Raw genomic sequence first — 17,168 nt, forward strand, 5'->3', positions numbered from 1 at the left:
GATTCCTTCCAGGGGCTCAGACAAGGATATTCCCAGGAACCAAAGGGGCCGCACTGGCTTACAGCTCACCAATTCCCTTCCCTTTTGGAAAATGGCCTCATGTTTGGTTGCTCCAGCCTCCTCCTCTGTCCCCACTCCCCAGTGCTCTGTCTGTCTGTCTGTCTCCCCCTCCCTTCCTCTCTCCTCTCCTTCTCTCCCTGTCTCTCTCTCCCTCCCTTACTCCCTCTTTCTCTCTCATCCTCCCCCCTCCCTTCATCTCTTCTTTTCATCTCTCTGTCTCTTTGCCTTGCACATGTACACACACATGCACACACACACATACTCATTCTTCCTGGGGCACATGGAAGGTTCAAGGTAGGAGATGCCCAGATATGAGGGCCCTTGGGGGTCCGATGAGGGGTCAAAGGCCCCAGGGAGCTGCAGAGCTTCCTCAGGGTCACACAGGGCCGAGTCGCTAAGCCAGGACTCAAGCCCAGGTTTTCAGACACAGCGTTCCTCTCCTTACATCTGGCCACAGCTGGATTCACTCGTGTCTCCGGAAGGCAGACAAGAACAAAGACAACAAGATGAGCTTCAAGGAGCTGAAAAGCTTCCTTAAGGAAGTGAACATCCAGATGGATGACGGCTACGCCCGGAAGATCTTTGAGGTAACGCAGCAGGGCTTCTGATCGATCGGGATGGACGGCCTGGTGGCCTCACAGAGTGACCCACCCTCCGGGGTTCTCAGATATCCACACACGGAGCCTGAGCCATTCAGAAATGCCATTCATCCCCCAAAGTTTATAAAGCACCTACCATGTGCTGGGCCCCAGGGATACCAAGACAAAATAGTAATCACAACAAAACCTCCTCTTGTCCTTGAGGGCCCGTATACCTCATACAGGTCCATAAACACCAAGTGTGATACAAACACAAAAGAATAAAGAGATATTCCAGAAGACCAAAGCACCAGCAAAGGCTGTGCAGGGGCTGGCTCTGCAAACAAGTCCCCCCTAGTTTTTGGTCCTAGGTAACACCTGGGATGAGGGAATGGAGCTCTGTCTCAGGGCTCCACCCATGAAACATAGGCCGGAGGTCCTGGTGGTCTGGGCTCTCATCCAGCTTGCCCTGTCCTCACCATCCCAGGGGAGAAACTCCAGCCTAGGCTGTGTGGGGAATCCTTAGTCACGTGGCCTATGGAGCCCCCACTCGTGGGGACTCTGAGCCAGGTGCTAACCCTGACTCTTGCAGGAATGCGACAAATCCCAGACAGAATCCTTGGAAGACGATGAGATTGAGACATTTTACCGGATGCTAACCCAGAGGGAAGAGATTGATCAACTCTTTGAGACCATCTCAGGCTCCCAGGAGGCCCTGTCTGTGGACCAGCTGGCAGCCTTCTTACAGCAGGAGCAGAAGGAAGAGGAGGCTGGGCCCCAGCTGGCCCTGGCCCTCATTCAGAGATATGAGCCCAGTGAGGCTGGTGAGTCGTAGGGACTACGGACCAGAGGCATGCTCCATTCCCCTGCTCCCTATTAGCCAGGGGTCTGATGGTCTTTTTGCCTGGACCCAGGGAGCCCACAGTGACTTTACTGAGATCCTTTCATCTCACCTCATTTTCCAGAGGTAGAACATGAAGCCCAGAGGGGGCAATGACTGCCCCTGGTCACAGTGACTTCCCCTCTTCTCATGGATGTAGAAGGGAAATGACTTCTTTAAGACCACATGGGAGTAAGGCCAGGTTGGGCTTCTGGGCTAAACTCAGGAGGAGGCTTGGGCTGGGCATGGCCTGATTGCTCTCTTGGGGCTGGGGCTGGGGCTGGGGGGGCATGTCTTCCTGCAGCCAAGAAGCAGAAGCAAATGACGAAGGATGGCTTTCTCATCTACTTGTTATCTGCCGATGGAGACGCCTTCAACCTGGCCCATCAGAAAGTCTACCAGGACATGAGCCGACCGCTCAGCTACTACCTCATCTCCTCTTCCCACAACACATACCTGATGGAGGACCAGCTCACCGGGACCAGCAGCACAGAGGCCTACATCCGGTAGGAGCCTGGGGGAGGGGGCTCATGGAGCCACTGGTTTCATGTCACTGGCAGAGGTGGGCAGCAGGGCCACTGGGGCCACACACCCTGAAGATGCCTCTGGACCTGCTAAGGCCCAGGGAGTCCAGGATACCAGTCTTCAATCCTCCTCTTCACATGTCCCCAGGGCATTGTCCAAAGGTTGTCGGTGCGTGGAGCTGGACTGTTGGGATGGCCCCAACATGGAGCCGATCATCTACCATGGCTATACCTTCACCTCCAAGATCCTCTTCTGCGATGTCATCAAAGCCATCAAGAATTACGCCTTTAAGGTGAGAAGGCTGGAGATGGGAGGGAGGAGCAGGAGGAGGACAAGGGCACTGACTTCCTGAGTCCATATGGAACCATCCCCCTGCTCCAGGAGAACATCCTAGTCAGCCAGGCTGGCTTCCTAGAGGAGGTGGTCATGCATGGCTCTCTCCCACAGGTGTCACCATACCCAGTGATCCTCTCCTTAGAGAATCACTGCAGCTTGGAGCAGCAAAAAGTCATGGCCCATCACCTCCGCACCATCTTGGGGGACTTACTGCTTGACCAGCCCCTGAATGACATAGTGACAGACTTCCCTTCCCCTGAGGTGAGCCCTGGAGGGCAGAGGGGTAACGGCGGGGGGGGGGGGGGGGGGGGGGGGGAGGGAGAGGAGGAGAACCCTTACAACTTACGTTTCTTTCACATTTCTCTCATGACCCGTAGCAGAAAGGGCTCTTATTTATCCCCATTTTACACACGAGGAAGCTGGGGCTTTAGGGACATGCTGGTAAGTGGCAGCACCAGGATTCGAACCTAGGTCTCCTCTGACTTAAAGTCCAAGGCTTTCTCCATCACCCTCCTCCCTGGAAATTGTGTTGACTCTGTGTCTAGGAACAGGAAGCCCGGGCAGATATGCCAGCTGACTTGGCACAGTTCTGAGTCCCTGGCCATGGCAAAGGGGGAGGAGAAGGTGAAGGTGAAGATCCCAGGACCCCAAGACATGAGAGAGCCAGGCCATCAGCTTTGCTCAGCAGCCCCCCAGGCTGAGCACTAGAGCTCATGAGGCTGACATTTGGCTTTAAGGTGTGCAAAGTGCTTTGCACATGCTAGGGCAGGGGATAACCCTGTGTCCATCCAGGTGATAACTCCCAAAAACCCTGTGAGGCAAATACTATTGTGATCCCTACTTTACAAAGTAAGAAACTGAGGTTCAGAGAGGAGGAGTGACTTCCCCAGGGTCACACAGCTAGTAAATGTCTGAAGTGGGATTTGAACCCAGGTCTCGCTGACTCCAAGGTCCTCACTTTCTCCATATGCCACATTCCTTCTGCACCTGCAATGGGAATGTGGTGACTACAGCAGGGAGACACACCCATACAGGCTAAACAATGGAGGCATGAGGTGTAACCTGTGCCATGCAGTAGGTGGCTCATTTTTAGACTCTTCAGGCCACAGGGGACCCAAGCCCGGTGGACATGGAGGAGGGTGGTCTCTGACCTCACCAGTGTGATGGGTGCCACCTTGGGCAAAGACTGAGACCCCATATTTCATCCCCAGCAACTAAAGAAGAAGGTCTTGGTGAAGGGAAAGAAGCTGGGGGGCCTGCTCACCAATCTGGGGGGCTCAGACTCTGCCGACGTCTCAGATGAGGATGAAGCTGCCGAAATGGAGGATGAGGCCGTGAAGATGAAAGTGAAGCAGAAGAAGGCTGTAGGGATCACTTGGTGGGATGGGAGGCAGAGGGCTCCCTGTCTCTGGCTCCATCCATCTGTCTCTCTGTCTCTGTGGGCTCCTTTTTTCTGGCTCCATCCATCTGTCCGTCTGTCTGTCTCTGTGGGCTCCATGTCTCTAGCTCCATCTGTCCATCTGTCTGTCTGTCTCTGTTTCTCTGTGTTCCCCCAGTCCCCACACTCCAACTCAAGAGCTGTGACTGGTTATGAGAAGGAGAACCAAGAACAGTGAGTGTGTGAGCGCAGGAAGGTACATCTGTATGTGCATGTGTGTGCATGTGTGTGACGTGATTAGGTCAGGTCATTGCAAAGGGCAGCTCTGTGGTCATTCATCCCCTTGTTTTCTAGGACTATGCCCAGTCTCAGCAGCTCCCACTCCATCTCTCCTTATCTCATGTGACTTATCTGTCCCTTTGTCCTTGGGTGTCTCTTGGCCAGTCTCTCCCTGTCTCATGTTCCATGTGTGTGAACTTCTGAGCCTACCCATCCCCTTTTGTTTACAGTCTCTGCTTTTCCTCCTATCTCAGATTCTCCCCAGTCCTTGAATCTTTCTAGCTTTCTGTGTTCTTCATGTCTTCTGATTTTCTGTTTTTCTGTCTCCCTCTTGCTCTCTGTTGAATCTCTGAGTTTGTCTATTCTGCTTTGGTCTGTATGTGTGCCCATGGGTCCATCTGTCCCCACTCTTGGTCTCTCTGTCTCTCCTTCCATCTCCATGTTTCCCCCAGTCTCTATGTCCGTCCATTTCTTTGGGTTTCTTCATCTTTTCTGAGTCTCCATCACTCTTCCCCCCTCCCAGAATGAGAAGCGCAAGTTGGCCAAGGAGCTGTCCAATTTGGTCATTTACTGCAAGAGCGTTCACTTCCAAGGCTTCCATCACTCTGCCTTCTATGAGATGTCTTCTTTCTCGGAGAATCGAGCTCTCAAACTGGCCCAGGAATCAGGTACTTAGCCACAAACCAGCGTCCCACCTCAGTACATCCTTGAGCCATCACAACCCTGCATACTTGATGGGAACTGAGGGCTAGAGATCCCCAAAGCAGGAACTGTCAAAATTGTGTCAAAGCCTTTCCTCACTCAAAAGAAAAGGATTCCTATAGGCAAACCTCGCTCCCAGGACCCACTGCTTTGTGCTCCTTGGGATTCAGGCTGGGTAGTTCTGGGGGGAGAAGGTAGACAAGGCTATGGGGCTTGTAGCTGACCTTGCAGGGGCCATGTTAAACCTGAGTGAGGCCTAGTTCTCCATCAGGTTAGTAGAGTAGCCTTCATACACTGCATGTGTAGGCAGCCCTGATCTTTCCTAAAGAGGGCCTGTGGGACCCTTGTTTGAAAAGATTCAGAGATCTCCTAGTTCCAGCAAGAAGGCTTCTCCCCCATGTAGGAGAGAGTTCACTGGAATGAGAGTCAGAGACCCTCTCCTAGAGAACCCCTTCTTCCTTCTTGCTAACTATCATCATCGTCATTCCATCACATCCCTTCTCTGGGTCTCAGTTTCCTTGTCTGTAAAATGGGTATCTTAATACTTGGAATGCCTTTTGCAGAATGCCACAAGGCTCGAGAGAGATGGTATACATAGACTGCTTTGTAATGCTTTGTGAAGCTCTCTAGAAATGCCCGGTATAACTGAAGACATGTAGACTTCCTTGCAGATGAGAGGGCGTCTCCAGGCACAGTACCCTTGTTCTCAGGGGTAGTTGAGCTTGACTGTGATTGACAGGGGAATGTCTGATTTCACAGAAGGGGTGGCAGAGGCACTGGTCTGGAGGAGGACCACAGGGCCAGCCAGTACAGAGGTCTTGCTCAGGGTCCCACAGAGATAAATGGCAGAGCCCCCTCACCCATGATTAGCTTACAGGCTGGGAGGATCTCTGCACTCATGGAAGTTATCTGTTTTCCCTTCTGAATTAGGACTGCCTCAGACTTGTGGGATCTAGCTAGTTCTTTCCCAACATGGGGTGGGGAGAGGGAGTGAGGGTGGTGGAAGCCGACAGGATTGGCAGCCTGGGTTTCAGCAATCCCCAAGGATTATGCCCCAGTTTGTCTGGTTGATCGGTGACCTTCAGCCAGGCCCAGGGACTAGGGAGAGAGCAAAGGGGCTGGAAAGTTCAGCAGGAGATGTGTGTGTCAGGTGGGGTTGGAGATTCCTACTGGTCTGCAGCTTCTGACTGGCAGCTTTCTTTCCCCATTCTGGGGGCTGTTGCTGTGGAAGCAGCCAGGTCCCATCTCCCTGTTAGGGCTGGAGGTGCCAGTGGGATGGGTGTGAGGGAACGTCTTTGTTCCAAACCAGGAAACAGCTTCATCCATCACAACGTCAAGCATCTGAGTCGAACCTACCCTGCCGGCTGGAGAACTGACTCTTCCAATTACAACCCTGTGGACATGTGGAACGTTGGCTGCCAGATTGGTGAGGGCAGAGAAGGGGAAGCTCCTGGCCTGGAGCTGAGAGCATCACAATCCCCCTGGGGGGCCGTGATGGGAGGGGAGAGGGCTCCCAGAAACTGGCCATGGAACCGATGGGAGGAAGTGCAGTGAATCAGGCTGCTGTCCTGCGTAAAGAGAAAGCTTGCCCTCCGCCTCGTCCCTCCGGGCCCTCTCCCCAAACACAGGGCCCGAAGTTTGGCCAAGTGAAGGACTGAAACCTGGAGGGAAATTTTCCATTTCATTAACTCATGTTAGCTCTCTCAGAATTGATTCTGGAGGTACAGAGGCCAAAGGAAACAGGACTGCCCTCTCCTGGAGGCCCGACCTAACAGGGACATCACTAAGTAAACAGCTGGCCCCTCTGGAGGCAGCCCAGAGAGACAAGAGGGGAGATGCTGAGCAGCCAGGGGAATCAGGGGGGCTGAGAAGCCCTCATCAGACACATCTCATGCTATCGGGCAGCAGTTAGGGAGCTGACGTTTTAGCATCTGACAGTCACTCCCACGTTAGCCCTGGGAAGCAGGTGTTACTTCTCCTTCTTGACAGATGAGGAAAGTGAGGGAGACAGGGTGAATGAACCCCAAGCTTCCCGCCATCCTCCCCCTCAGGATCTCCTTGAGGGCCTGGAGTCTGAGGTCAGCAGCAAGGGTGCTGAACTGGTGACCCGGGGCCAGGCCGCTATGCTCCAGGCCTGAGGCTCCGTCCCAGCTCGAAGACTTCTTGTTCTGTGACCACTCCCTCCCTGGGGCTGATCTTCCTCTATTAGACAATGAAGTCAGACCAGGTGACCTTGAAGGTCCTTCCAACTCTGTGAATCAGGGAGGCACTTTCCTTATGGTGGTCTTTGCCCGCCTCTTTCTAGTGGCCTTGAACTTCCAGACACCAGGGATGGAGATGGACTTATACCAAGGCCGTTTCCAGGACAATGGGTTCTCTGGCTACGTTCTGAAGCCTGCCTTCCTCCAGGACCCCACCTCCAAGTTCAATCCCCGGGCTGTGACTGAAGGGCCATGGTGGAACCCAAAGAGACTTCGAGTGCAGGTAGGGGGGATATATGAGGAGCTTGGCGTAGGGGCTCCCCTGCCCAGCCCTGCCCTGTCTTCTCAAGGGGTCTTTCCTCCAGGCCAGGCCCCCTTCCTTGGCCTTTCTCCCTCCAACTACCATTAGCATCTCTGCAGTAGCTCTGAGCATGCTCCCTGCCCTTCTCTGTGCTCTGGCCGCCTGGAGCCCCTTTTCCCATCATCCCTGAGTGGTCTGGGCCAGCATTGCTGACCCTCCTTTCCCATCCAGGTCATCTCTGGGCAGCAACTGCCCAAAGTGAATAAGAACAAAAACTCCATTGTGGACCCCAAGGTGACTGTGGAGATTCATGGGGTTGCCCGGGATAATGTGAGCTTGCAGACCGTCGTGGTGAGCAACAACGGTGAGCACAGGCTCAGGCAGGGATGGGGAGGGCTGGCTGAGGTGCTAACAACCCCAAGGCCTGGGCTAGGACACCTTTGGGGCCTGGCACTGGCTGGGCCGGTGCCATAGAGAGGCCAGGAGGAGGGAGGGGCAAGTCCCTTGGGGCTATGCCCTCCTCAGGCCTCCTCTGGGGCAGTGGGCACTCAGCTTGGGGCACCATGGGTCTAGAAGTGCACCAGTAAGCTGGAGAACATCCAGGGGAAGACTAGGTGACCAAGAGGTTAAAAGACCTGGAGGTCCAGTCACACAGACTCAGGCCTGGAAGGAGCCTAAGGCTGGACTCAGTGACTCATTCAGGCTAGCTGAAGCTCCCTGGCTCCTGAGAGCTGAGCAGGGCAGTGAGGGGGGCCTTGGAAGGACCAGGCCAGGGAAGCTGGAAGCCCTATGCTGGGTCAGCTGGTTTGGGGAAAGACACAGAAGAGGGGGTCAGGCAGTGTCAGACCCAAAGACTGTGTGTGTGACGTACTTGTGTTGTGTGTATGTTGTGTGTGTGCATGTGCATTGTACGGGTGTGTGCACATGCCAGTGCTATAGAGATCTAGGCATGTGTAGGGCTTCACATCCTGCCTTTACTATCTGCTAGCTGTTTAAACAATCTGAGCCTTCACGTTCTCATCCACAAAATGGGATCATATCATCTCAGCTGTACTGTGTCAGGGCTGCTGGGAGGGTCCCACGAGATCATATCTGTAAAAGGCTTTAGGTCCCCAGCCAACCTCCCTGCCCTTGAGCAAGTCACTGTGTGGTCACTGTGGCTGTTGCAGTAATCTTGGGGTGAAAGTGATGGGGTGATGGGTTAGTGATCCCCTCTGGATTCAAACCCAAGACTCCCATTTTGGCAATGTTTCATTATGATCCCATGAGAAGGGCAATGTTCCCCTCTACTCAAAAAAGTCAGTGACTCAGGCTGCACAGCCAGGATATGTCCTTGTAAACATAGGGGCAGGGGGCAGCTGAGAGGCTGGAGGAAGGACAGAATGAACCCTTGTCCTTTCCCCTTCCCTATGTCCCCCTCATCCTGTGCCCTCTCGTGCTCCTCTGCAGGCTTCAACCCAAGGTGGGACAAAGAGTTCCAGTTTGAGGTGGACGTCCCTGAGCTTGCCCTGGTCAGGTTTGTGGTGGAAGATTACGATGCGTCTTCCAAGAATGACTTCGTGGGCCAATGTACCATCCCCTTTTTCAGCCTCAAGAAAGGTGAGGGCCTGGAGCCTGAGTCCCTGGGCCCAAGTACTCAAGGTCACAAGGACTGGCAAGATGGTGACCCCACTTCTAGGCCCTCATTCCCAGATTGCTGCCCCACCCCCACCCCCAAGTTCTCCCCCACCCTAAGTATGCTCACATACAAGTTCTCTCCCCTGAGGTCCACCCTCCAATCCCTTCCTCTGTTCCCTTCCCTCCACGTTCCCTTCCTCAAATTCTCCCCTGAGTTTTCCCTCTTAACCTGCCCCCACCTCCCCCAATCTGTTCTCCTAGGCTCCTCCCCCAGGGATCATGCCCTTCTCTCATACACGTTCAGACACCCTTTTCACTACTACCATCATGCCCCTGGGCAGTTTCTGTTCAACCATCCCCATTCTTGGAGAAACTGAGGGAGGCCAGGGAAGGGGAAGGGACCTGCGCAAGGTCTTGTAGTCAGTACAAGGAAGGATTGAAACCTACTGGCCAAGACTCTAAATTCAGCCTTTATTAAGCATCTTCTAAGTTCCTAGAACTTGGCTGTGGATACGAGGGGCTCACAATTTAATGGGTGAGACAGTGAGCAAGTATGTCCTGACAGGCTACATAGGGGAGGAACAGGAAAGAAGCAGTAGTGGGAGAGTGATGGAATGGATGGTGGGGGCACAGGAGCTTTGAGCAGGAGGCTCTTGACACGGCCAACTTTGGTCCTGTGCTGGGTCAGCGTCCAGAACTGCCCGACTTTCCCAAGTGAGTCATTTAAGAGTTTAGACCTGTGCTCAGTCACTTCTGGATTCCTTCCCTTCCTCCTTCCTTCTTCCTCCTTTTCCCCACTATCTTCTGCCTCTCACTTCCATCTCTCTTTTTTTTTTTTCATTCTTTCCTGCCTCTCTGTTCTCTTTGTGTGACTGGGTCTTTCTCTGTGTCCTGACTCCAGGTTACCGCCACATCCACCTCCTATCCAAGAATGGGGACCAGTATCCATCAGCCACGCTGTTTGTGAAGATTAACATTGAGGACTAGGGTGGGAGGAGGGGCTCCTGGATGGCTTCTCTGCTGGGGAGTGACCAGAGGCTGTGACTTGCAAAGAACCATCGGCCCTTTGCCCACTTGGGGCCCTCTTGGGACCAGTGAGAAGGGAGAGGTGGAGGCTGGAAGAAGGAAATGTACCTCGCTAGGTCCTGACAATGATTGGAAGGGCCCTGGGGGTGTGGGGGTGCAGACCAGACCTTGGGAATCCCTTCAGGCTGCACAGTGAGTCTCACCGCTCTGGTTGAGCCTGGGTGACATCCCTGCCTCCCATCGCTGAGCTCAAGGGCCCAAAGGACCTCCATGTCCCAGACAGGATCCACGCACTCTCCCTCAGATGCATTGACCACCTCCTCCCAGAAGGCGTCTCTGGGCCTGAGGCAGGGGAGTGGGGCAGAAAGAGCCAAAACAAGGATGTCCCCTGGGCTCCAGTCCAAGTTCTATCCCAGTGAATTCCAAAGAGCCAAGTTCCACTACAATTGCTAGGCTTGGACATAGCTGGCTTTGGTCTTTAATAAAGTTAGAATGACCTCATGCTCCACTGAGCAGAGCCTCTCCCCCTTGCTGCCTGCATCCAGTTCCATCCTGCCAGAACAGTCCCTGGGCATCTCTAACCTGGTGTGCTGGACTTCCCTTTGAGGCCCTCCTGGCCGAGGGGTGGTCCTGGAGATTCATGGGATGAGCCACCAGCTACCATTGCCTCCACCAGCCAAGGAAAAGGGGAGATCTACAGATAATCCAACCCCAGTTGTGTCCCCACTAGCTCATCCTGGAGGCTCCACCCTCTGCTAGGAGAGCCTAGGGGAAACTGAGGAAAATGAGGTGGAGCTTAGAGGCCCCCCTGCAAAATTCAGAAGGAATGACTTGGAGGTGACCCCCCCCAGCATCTCCCTAAGCAGCCTCCTCAGCACCACCCTCAAAGGGCCCCCCCACTCCACTCACTTCCAAGGTCATCAAACATAGGGAGGTGGGAAGAGCTTGGGGCCTCCAATGGGAGGGGGTCCTTACTCTGTCCCCCAGTGTCCATGGTCGGGCCCATCCTCTCACTGAGCCTTATCTCCTCATCTGTACAATGGGGACTTGGACCGGAGCAGAGCAATCCACATCCCTACAGCCCTCTGGGGACTGTCACTGCTTTATAGGATCCTCAAGATAGAGGAGGTGAATGCCATTATGCCCATTTCTCAAATGAGGAAACTGAGGTTCCCCCAGCTAACCAGTGTTTGAAGTGAGATTCAGACCCAGCTCACCCAGACTCTAAGTTCTGTTCGCTAGCTGCTACACCACACTGCCCCTTCAAGGTCTGACCACCTAGGATTCTAGGGTTTTACTTAGGTGTGTATGTAACTGGAGTCTCCACTCCCTTGTGTCTCCACTTCCCTGCTCTAGAGAATCAAGCCTATCCTCCACCCCATGCCACCCTCATCGCTGCCCTCTCATGGTGGCAATGAAAAAATGGGTGAGCAGGAGCATACAGACCTGCTTCATTCCCCACAAAGGATGAGGTTTGGGATTTCTGACCTTGGCCTGTCTCCCCTCAGCCAGCCTCCCCTTCAGGCCAACAGAGTGGGCTCATGGCATTCAGAAAGGTGATGGCAAGCCTTTATTGTCAGCCCATGGGGCACGGGGAATGGGCAGCACAGATCACTTGGTCTTGGCAATGCAGAGAGTACCCCAAGGACATGGCTGATCACCCTCACCCTGGATTCAGCTCTCAGCACTCCAGGGAGGAGCAGTGTCCCCATGGCCTCCAATCTGCTGAAATGGGAGTTCTTGAGGAATAGGAGGGGGTGGGCAGGGGCTAGGGCATGTGGCCAGCAGCTCCAGGGCCAGGGTGGCAGTGCAGGCACGCAGGGGAGTACTCCGGTGGGCACCTCAGAACAAGCCATGCTGCTTTTTCTCACTCTGCTGTTTCCACTTGGCCATCTGGTAGAACTCATCCTTGGACTTGCCAAAGATGTCTTGGAAGTCAGTGTCGGAAAGATAGTACTGGGGGAGGGGCAAGAAGGGTGTCAGGGGTGAGGGTTGGTGCAGGCTCGGCTAGTGCTGCCTGAAGGGGGGAGGGGGACCATCCCTGGGGGCAGCTGTGGAGGCAGGGGCAGCCCTCCATGCCAGGCCTTTGCATCCTCTGGTCTGGGCCAGCTCTGCCCAAAGTGATATGCCCGGAGCATAGACCGGGCCAGAATGCCAGCCCCTCAAGGACCAAGGACCTTTTCAGTTCTTTTAGGATCTATGGTCCACCTTACCAGTAGCTGCTCCACCTCCCACCTCCTACTCTTTGCCTGGGCTGGACCCTGGGACCTCTACCTCCAAGGGCAGCTCAAATCCCACCTTGGTCATAAGACCTTTCTCCCCTTGCCCCACCCCATGAACCCCTTTGTGTCTGCTCTGGATGTGCCCTGCTGAATGCCAGTTCTTCAAGGGAAGGGTGTTTGTCATCTGTGTAACTCCAGAACACACAGTAGGCACTTAGTAGAACAGAAGTGCTTCCCATCCCCCTGCCCAGGGCCCTGATCCCACTAATGGGGCTCGCCTGGGGGTGGGGGGCTGTTCGTGCTTGTGCTTCCTCCCCTCCCTGGGCCCTCAGCTGCTTAGGTGTCAAGGGAGGGACCACAGCCAATCAGTCCCCACCTAAGGATGGAGATCAGATCCCCTGGCCTGAGGCGGGGCCTGACTGGTGGCACGGCCTCTGCCCTTGAAGCCTTTCTGCCTCCCCCTTTGTCTACGGGTTGACCATGACAACGCTGGGAGATGGGTCCTACTTATAGTAATCTCAAAATTGGGGAAACTGAGGTTCAAAGAGGGACTTGCCCAAAGCCACACAGCCAGTGAGGAGCCAGGAGGCTCACCCAGGTGTTCTGAGTGCCAGGGCATTAGATAGCCCTGCCACAAATACAGGCCACCCTCTCCCCTGCCCCCACCCTTACCTCTTTTCTGGATGGGTCCAGCCCTTCAGGCAGGTCCTCTACAGCTTTGTTGATCAGGCGCTCCCGGGGGATGGGCATGGTGGGCATGGTGGTGGGCACAGTAGGTGCTGCCACAGGGCACTTAGAGACCAGGGCCATGTCATTGGCATTACAGTTGCTGTTGCTGCTGTAGTAGCTGCTCCTGGGGCTGCTGGAGCTGGAGCTGGGGTCACTGCTCAGAGGCTCCGGGGCCACAGCAGGGACCCCACTGGGGGCTGAGGCAGGGGCCCCCCCAGGAGGGGTGCCTCTCCCCTGGGTGCTGGGGTGCTCGTCCGACAGCCACTGGAGCAGGTTGATGTTGTTGAGTTCCTGTGCCACAGAAGAGGAAAAGCTGAGCCTTGGCGGGGGGTGGGGAGAAGGACATGTGAGGAAGGGGCCAGGGTTGTGGGGCAGGGCATTCAAGTGGAGATGGGAGCTGGCCCTGTGGCCTGCCTCTGCCTCACACTCGCCAGGCAAGTGTGTCTTCAACCAAATGTCACTCTGCGCTGCTCTGTTCCTCAGTTTTCTCATTTGTCAAATGCTTCTTGCCCTACCTGCCTCACCAGGCTACTATGAGGATCACATAAGACCAAGGACAGGGAAGGTCCAGGAATGACAATACGAGGGGAGGGTCAGCTGCCCCTTCCCCTTCACACCCTCAAGATGTCCCCCCATCTCACTCAAACAAGAGGGCACATGCCCAGCCTGAGCCTGGGACAGTGTTGGGAAACACTGGGCTCTCTGCTGGCTGAGCTGGGCCTCCTCTGCCTCAGTTTACCCAGTGGTGAGGTGGCCTGACCCAGTAAGGCCCCATCTGTGACCAGCAAACTGGTCAGCCTGGGGAGAGTCACCAAGTCTGTGCTCGGTCACAGAGCCCACTCAGATCAGTTACTCACCATGGTCATCTCAGAGATGGCCGACACGTCCCCAAGGCTGTCCTTTACTTCCTCATAGGATCTGCCATTCTGAAGTGAGGGGAGCTGTTAGGACTGAGGTCAGGATGGAGATGGGATGGGAAAGGAAGGTGGGGAACCAATGGGGTCAGGGACAGAGAGGGAGAAAAGCAAAGGGGATAGAAAGAGGGGAAGGGATGGGCCTAGGAAGGGGCTGGGGACAGAGATGGGGTAGGGGGGTATGGACAGGCATGGGGGAGGGAGCTGGGACAGAGATGGGGGAGGGAGCTGACTGTGCCTCACATTCCACTTGTAGGGGTCCCAAGCACTGAACCAGCCAGTGAAGGTGGGGGGCTCGTGGCCTTGCTTGACCACAATAATGGGGGTTGCCAGGTCCCTGCCTGCTGGGTGGCTCTTCAGATACTCTCGGGCCATAGTGACAGACTCCTTCTTCTCGTATGTGTTGGACTCTTTCCCAATCCACAGGAACACCTGAGATGGAAGAAGTCAGTCTTGCTGCTCCCCTGGACCTCGGTGGCTCTCCCTGCTTGGGGCAGGGGGGTTCTAACATTGGGGAGGGGTGAAACCATGGTCGGTTGGAGGCCAAGCTCAGACTGGAGTTAGGGGTGCCCTTTCGCAGCTCATCTGAGAACTTTCCCCACCCAAAGTCCTGATCTTGGTGAGATGAAAGCAAAGTAAAGATCGAGTCATTCAGCTTTTTCTCCCTCCTATATTCAAGATATTATAATCCCAGCCACCTTCCACAGCGATTCTGTGGGAACTTTTATCCCTTTCCCCAATAAAGCAAAACCAAATAGAATCCTAAATTCATGTTATCACCCTCTGGGCAGGCCTCAGGTCACTGGCTTCTTGTCCCTGACCGCTAGGCCTGGCAGGGCTCAGGTCACCAGGCTCATCTCGTCCTATCTGTCCCACCCACCTCTTGCCATCTGCTCCACCACTGCAATCTCTGAGCTGTGGCCTGCAGAGTCCATGCCCTGTTCAGCTCTGATGCTCCTGCCCAGGAAGGAGTGAACACAGATTCCTGGCCCCCTGTCTCCAACCAGTCCCTGGCCAGACCGCCCAGACCACAGCCTCTACCTGGACCATTATTAGCTGGCTTTCTGGCTGCCCTCACCCTCCATCTCTCGCTCTCAGAACCAGACTCAAGTCAACACTCTGCTTGTCTCTAGGAAGGATGAGTCAGCCCAATGCCCTGTGGCCCCCTTCACTGACCCTGTGCCTGTCGGCCACTGTCCCTGGGGACCCCCTGAGGGAGATATTGCCCGCTTTGGCTCTTGTAGCTTCAGAGCTGAGCATTGGCTTGGTCCATAGCCCATGCTAAAGAAAGCTGCCCGCTCGTTGAATTTCATCCCCGTAGTGCCTTTGCCACTGCTCTCACTCAGTGGAGTCAGACTTTCACACCCCCTCCACCCAGTGCATGGCTTCCATCACCTTTCAGATGTAGCTGGGTAGGGTGGGATGGGGGGTGTGCCCAGGTTCAGGGCTTTTTCCATGATGGCCCACCGCTTTTAATAGGAGCAGAGGAAGAGGGATGGGGAGGGGAGGAGAAAGAGGGCATTCTGGGGCCTCACCTCTACCCAGGTATCCAGTAACATGATGTCATCCTCCTCCAGGTCTTCTTGGCTAAAAAACATGATCTCAGTCATGAAGAATCGGCCTGTCTGATTGGAGCACTCAAATAGGCGGGGCTGGTAGTGGGAGGTCTTCTCCTGGAGCCTGGGTCCGTAAGGGCCAGGTGGAGAGGTAAGAGCACCAGACAGTCAGAGGCAAAGGAGGAATACGGCGTGTAGACACACCCCTAACTGGCTCTGCTGGCTCTTCCCCCATACCAGACCAGACCCTCTTCCTCCAACCAAAGCTCTAAACTTGGCTCCCCCTCCAGGAAGCCCTCCACTCTAGGTTCCTTTTGACCTTCACTGCAGGCCTCCCTTAGTCTGCCCAAGAGACGAGACCAGCAGAGTCAGCTATGAGATGAAATCTCATTGGCAGGGTCCCAGGGGAGTGGACCTGGCCTCATCTCTCTGCAGGCGCTCAGAGAGGCCAGACCTAAGGATCTTTGGCAATCCTGAGGTGGGGGGAGGTGGGGGGAGAGGAGCTGAGCTCCACCCAGGGCAGCTGTTCTGCCCTTTGTCAGGCCCTTCTCTGCTCATTCTATCACCTCTCTGAACAGAAGGCAGGAAAGAGAAGCTGTAGGGGTCCCCCCAACCCCCAGTTCACAAAGAGAGGAACAGAGACCCAGACAGTGAAGTGACTGTGGCTGGAGCCAAACGGGTCTCCCAGGTCAGCGTTTCCAGGCCCATTCCCCAGGGCCATCCTCCTTCTAAACTACAGGCCTGATCAGTCACTTCCCTGCCCAACTCTCTTGAATGGCTCCCACTGCTCTCAGGCTAAGCCAAGGCTCAGATCCTCCAGAACCTTGCCTCAGTCTCCACATTCTTGTAGCACTTTAGCTCCTGTGAAGTCCAAGCCTCACTTTGTCTCTGGATACCAGGCACATGGGCCCCTTCCCCAGGCCTTCTCTCCTCTCGGGGGCCCAGTCTGGAGGCCCACCCTGAAGAGACCCTCTTATGCTAGCTCACACACCTTCCTAACTGTTCCCTTCCCTGAGGATGGGGGTCATGTTCTCTCACGGTCTGACCTGTTGGCTAGCCCAACACTTGGCTGGGAACATATCAAAAGACCTATTGACTGAATGGGTGGCTGCATGATGCCCGAGGGTGCTTACACGCTTCCTTTTCTCCCTCTTCCCTCTCACTGGGGCTGGGGGAGCCCAGGGGGCTTTTTGAAGCCCTCTTTAGAGAGTGATAGAGTTAGTGTGATTAGAGCCTCTGGACATTGGCTGACCCATGTCACATCTGGAGACCCAGACCTGAAGATCAGGAGACCTGATCTCCATTCCGGCTTCCGTGTGTGAGCTCCAAACAAGGGACTGAACTTTTCTGGGCTCAGTTTCCTCATTTGTGACATAAGTCTGATACCACTGATTTTGTCACCTCACAAGACTAGTGTTAATCAAATAAGGGACCCTTGTGGGCGGGTTTCTCAGTAGTCTAACTGTCCCTGAGAAGGTCTTTCCTGCCTTTGGCCCTGGAATTCTGGGACCCCTGGGCTCCCCTCTCCGTCTTCCCCACCCCACTTTCTTCAACCTCTTATCACTGGCATATGGGGCTCGGCCTCCTAGTGCCTCCCAGAAGCTGGGGGGCTCCTGCCCCTCCACCACCGTCTGCTTGTCCTTCTGAGAGATGATGTCGGCCACCATGCGAGCCATCTCCCTCTCATCTCCACTGCAGCCCTAGAGGGGACCAAGAAGGAGCCACCTGCTTCTGTCCCCAGTCCTGGGTCCCAGGAGCAGCCCCATGCCACCCTCCAGGCCCTTCCCTGACAGCCTGCTCAGCCCACAGCTGGACTTCAACATTGGAATGCCATGGAGCTGGGGACTTATTCACACCCAGGGAC

General features: G+C 55.0%; 2 protein-coding genes across 18 annotated transcripts in view; one reads left to right on the forward strand and one right to left on the reverse strand.

Moving 5' to 3' along the window:
* PLCD1 (phospholipase C delta 1) overlaps positions 1-10,384 on the forward strand; it is a 49,222-nt gene extending 38,838 nt beyond the window's left edge. For all 7 annotated transcript variants that reach the window (XM_072599178.1, XM_072599179.1, XM_072599181.1 and 4 more), the window contains 12 exons: positions 518-647; positions 1,231-1,462; positions 1,823-2,024; positions 2,191-2,335; positions 2,491-2,640; positions 3,591-3,743; positions 4,560-4,704; positions 6,048-6,164; positions 7,044-7,222; positions 7,472-7,604; positions 8,690-8,839; positions 9,759-10,384. In XM_072599178.1, the coding sequence (XP_072455279.1) occupies positions 518-647; positions 1,231-1,462; positions 1,823-2,024; positions 2,191-2,335; positions 2,491-2,640; positions 3,591-3,743; positions 4,560-4,704; positions 6,048-6,164; positions 7,044-7,222; positions 7,472-7,604; positions 8,690-8,839; positions 9,759-9,844 (1,822 nt within the window). In that variant the 3' untranslated portion in view covers positions 9,845-10,384. The remainder of the gene's footprint in view (positions 1-517; positions 648-1,230; positions 1,463-1,822; positions 2,025-2,190; positions 2,336-2,490; positions 2,641-3,590; positions 3,744-4,559; positions 4,705-6,047; positions 6,165-7,043; positions 7,223-7,471; positions 7,605-8,689; positions 8,840-9,758) is intronic.
* Positions 10,385-11,430: 1,046 nt separating this feature from the next.
* The window catches only part of VILL (villin like), a 35,862-nt gene continuing 30,124 nt past the window's right edge, over positions 11,431-17,168 (reverse strand). For all 11 annotated transcript variants that reach the window (XM_072599172.1, XM_072599170.1, XM_072599175.1 and 8 more), the window contains exons 16-21: positions 16,859-17,004; positions 15,284-15,428; positions 13,992-14,180; positions 13,692-13,760; positions 12,778-13,125; positions 11,431-11,839 (exon numbers count right to left, since the gene is read on the reverse strand). In XM_072599172.1, coding sequence (XP_072455273.1) covers positions 11,726-11,839; positions 12,778-13,125; positions 13,692-13,760; positions 13,992-14,180; positions 15,284-15,428; positions 16,859-17,004 — 1,011 coding nt within the window. In that variant the 3' untranslated portion in view covers positions 11,431-11,725. The remainder of the gene's footprint in view (positions 11,840-12,777; positions 13,126-13,691; positions 13,761-13,991; positions 14,181-15,283; positions 15,429-16,858; positions 17,005-17,168) is intronic.

The sequence above is a fragment of the Notamacropus eugenii genome, chromosome 3, assembly GCF_028372415.1.
Source record: "Notamacropus eugenii isolate mMacEug1 chromosome 3, mMacEug1.pri_v2, whole genome shotgun sequence".
NCBI classification, from domain to species: Eukaryota; Metazoa; Chordata; class Mammalia; order Diprotodontia; family Macropodidae; genus Notamacropus; species Notamacropus eugenii.